At 45.5% G+C, this 2,267-nt stretch overlaps 1 protein-coding gene across 1 annotated transcript; it reads right to left on the reverse strand.

Moving 5' to 3' along the window:
* Nucleotides 1–284: 284 nt before the first annotated feature.
* TIGD4 (tigger transposable element derived 4) lies at nt 285–1,823 on the reverse strand. Its single transcript, XM_010169849.1, has one exon. It carries the CDS (start codon nt 1,821–1,823, stop codon nt 285–287), a length of 1,539 nt encoding a protein of 512 aa, XP_010168151.1.
* Nucleotides 1,824–2,267: the final 444 nt, after the last annotated feature.

The raw sequence follows: 2,267 nt of genomic DNA on the forward strand, positions 1-2,267 counted from the left end.
GAATTGCTTTTGCCTCCACTGTACTTACTACAGTTATCATTTTAAGTGTTTATCTTATTTCCTCTCTCCACCCCAAATTTTGTGTTCTTTCCTCCTGACTCTGTGGAAAACTTTCGTTCACAGCCCTTTTTCATAATTTCAAATTTCTTTCACTATGGACATCCAGGCACCCGAGCAAGACATAGAGAACATTGCAGCAATATTTCTTATTAAACTGCCTATTTTTGTTTACTTATAGAATTCCTTTTTTTTTAATTACATGCTTTCACACTTTGCTAAAATATTTATTTACATGCTACATGTTGAATAAAATTCTCCAGGTCAGCTAAGGAATCGTGAAGAGAGTCATCCGTGTCTTGACTTCTGAGAAACTTTCGAAGGGTATCTAAAGCACTCAAAGCCTCATTTTTTGATGGCAAAGGCTGATCAGCTCCCTGAAATAGATCACCTTCATCCTCATCTTCATCACCAACACATGTTCCAGCTTTATCTGATGTGGTTTCTTTGGCACACATCCTTTCATTATCTGTGGGCATTTCACAAGTTATCAAGCCATCATCTAGAGCTGCGTATTCCTCCAAAGATAAACCTTCTGGAAACTCCACTCCAGCTGCCTGTGCATGTGCAATCAAATCAAAATCACTTTCAACCTCTGTGTCATTACCATTTGCCTTAGTTTCTAATTTGAATCCTGCTTCATTACAACTTTTTACAATAGTCTCTGGTGTTACTTTCCTCCAGCAGAGGTGCAACATCTCAATTGCATCAAGAAGAGTCAGCATGAACTCTTTATTACCTTCTACACAGTCAGCAAATCTCTTGATAAGGCAGCGCCTGTATTTAACCTTCAAACTTCTGATAGCGCCTTGTTTTGTAGCTATGCATGAGGAAGAGTCTGGAGGAGAGAACACTAATTGGACAGACTTCAGGTTCTTTACTTCTGTGTGAGCTGGGAGAGAATCAACAAGAATAACTACTCGTCGCTGCTGTGCTTGAAATCTGTCATCAAGTTTATGCATCCACTGTTCAAACACTTCCGAAGTCATCCACGCCATATCGTTTGCTTCATAATCCACAGGTAGTGACTTCACATCTTTGAAGCAGCCTGGACTTTTGTTTTTCCCTATAACAAGCAAAGGAAGTTTCTCGGTGCCATCCATATTTGCACCCACCCCTACAGTTACTCTCTCTTTACTTATTTTACCTACAGAGCAATTTTCCCCTTTAAATGCAAATGTGTTATGTGGTAACATCTGATACAACAATCCAGTCTCCTGTACATAAAACACGTTTTTTGGCTGATAATCATTTAAATAATAAGGAAGAACATTTTGGTACCAAAGAGTTGGAGCGTCCACTGTAGTAGTAGCAGCTGCTTCTACAGGCTGAGCTCTGAAAACTAAACCATACCTTGACTTGAAACGATCGAGCCAGCCATTACTGCATTTAAAATCACTATGCCCCAGCTTCTGAGCAAAATCATTGGCCTTGAGGCGCAACACACGACCGTTCACCGGCACGTTCATGCACTGAGCAATTCTGTACCACTTCACCAACGCCTCCTCCAGGTCGGTATAAAACGCAGTCCTTAGTCGTTTTCTTTTAGGATCAAATCGTAAAGATTCAAAGGCTTCCAAAACTTTTTCTTTATTCTTCATAATTGAAGACAAGGAATTCTTCTTTATGCCATACTTGGCCGCGATGTCTGCCTTTTTCTTCCCACTCTCCACAGCACTTATGATGTCAATTTTTTCCTCAATAGATATGCTTTTTTTCCTCCTCACTACGGGTTCGGGCACAGGACCCTCCGCAGCCTCTGCCATGGTACCGAGCGCCGTCTTCCCGGCGCACACATCCGCCCCCGGGCAGGCGCGCTGCGGCTCTGCCGCGTTCGGCTGTGGGAGCCTTGGATGGGGCCGCGGCTCTGATCTCAGCGGCTCTGATCTCAGCGGCACGGCCCTCGGCAGGGGCAGCAGCTGCCTCCCGAGGACAGCGGGCGCAAACACACAGACACACACGGACACAGACACACACACAAACATACACACACGGACACAGACACACGTGGACACAGATACGGACACACACACACGCCAGCGCCGCACAGCTTCGCCCTGCGAAGGCCCTGGCCGGGCTGCGGGCCCAGAAGCGCCTGGCCCGCACAGACACACACGGACACAGACACAGACACAAACACACACGCACGGACACAGACACACGTGGACACAGATACAGACACACACACACACGGACACACACACGCCAGC

Source organism: Antrostomus carolinensis, unplaced genomic scaffold (genome assembly GCF_000700745.2).
Source record: "Antrostomus carolinensis isolate BGI_N321 unplaced genomic scaffold, ASM70074v2 scaffold12536, whole genome shotgun sequence".
Taxonomy (NCBI): Eukaryota; Metazoa; Chordata; class Aves; order Caprimulgiformes; family Caprimulgidae; genus Antrostomus; species Antrostomus carolinensis.

Bases quoted from the DNA above. Each gene is read 5' to 3' on its own strand.
- TIGD4 (XM_010169849.1), bottom strand. From the start codon at position 1,823: ATGGCAGAGGCTGCGGAGGGTCCTGTGCCCGAACCCGTAGTGAGGAGG.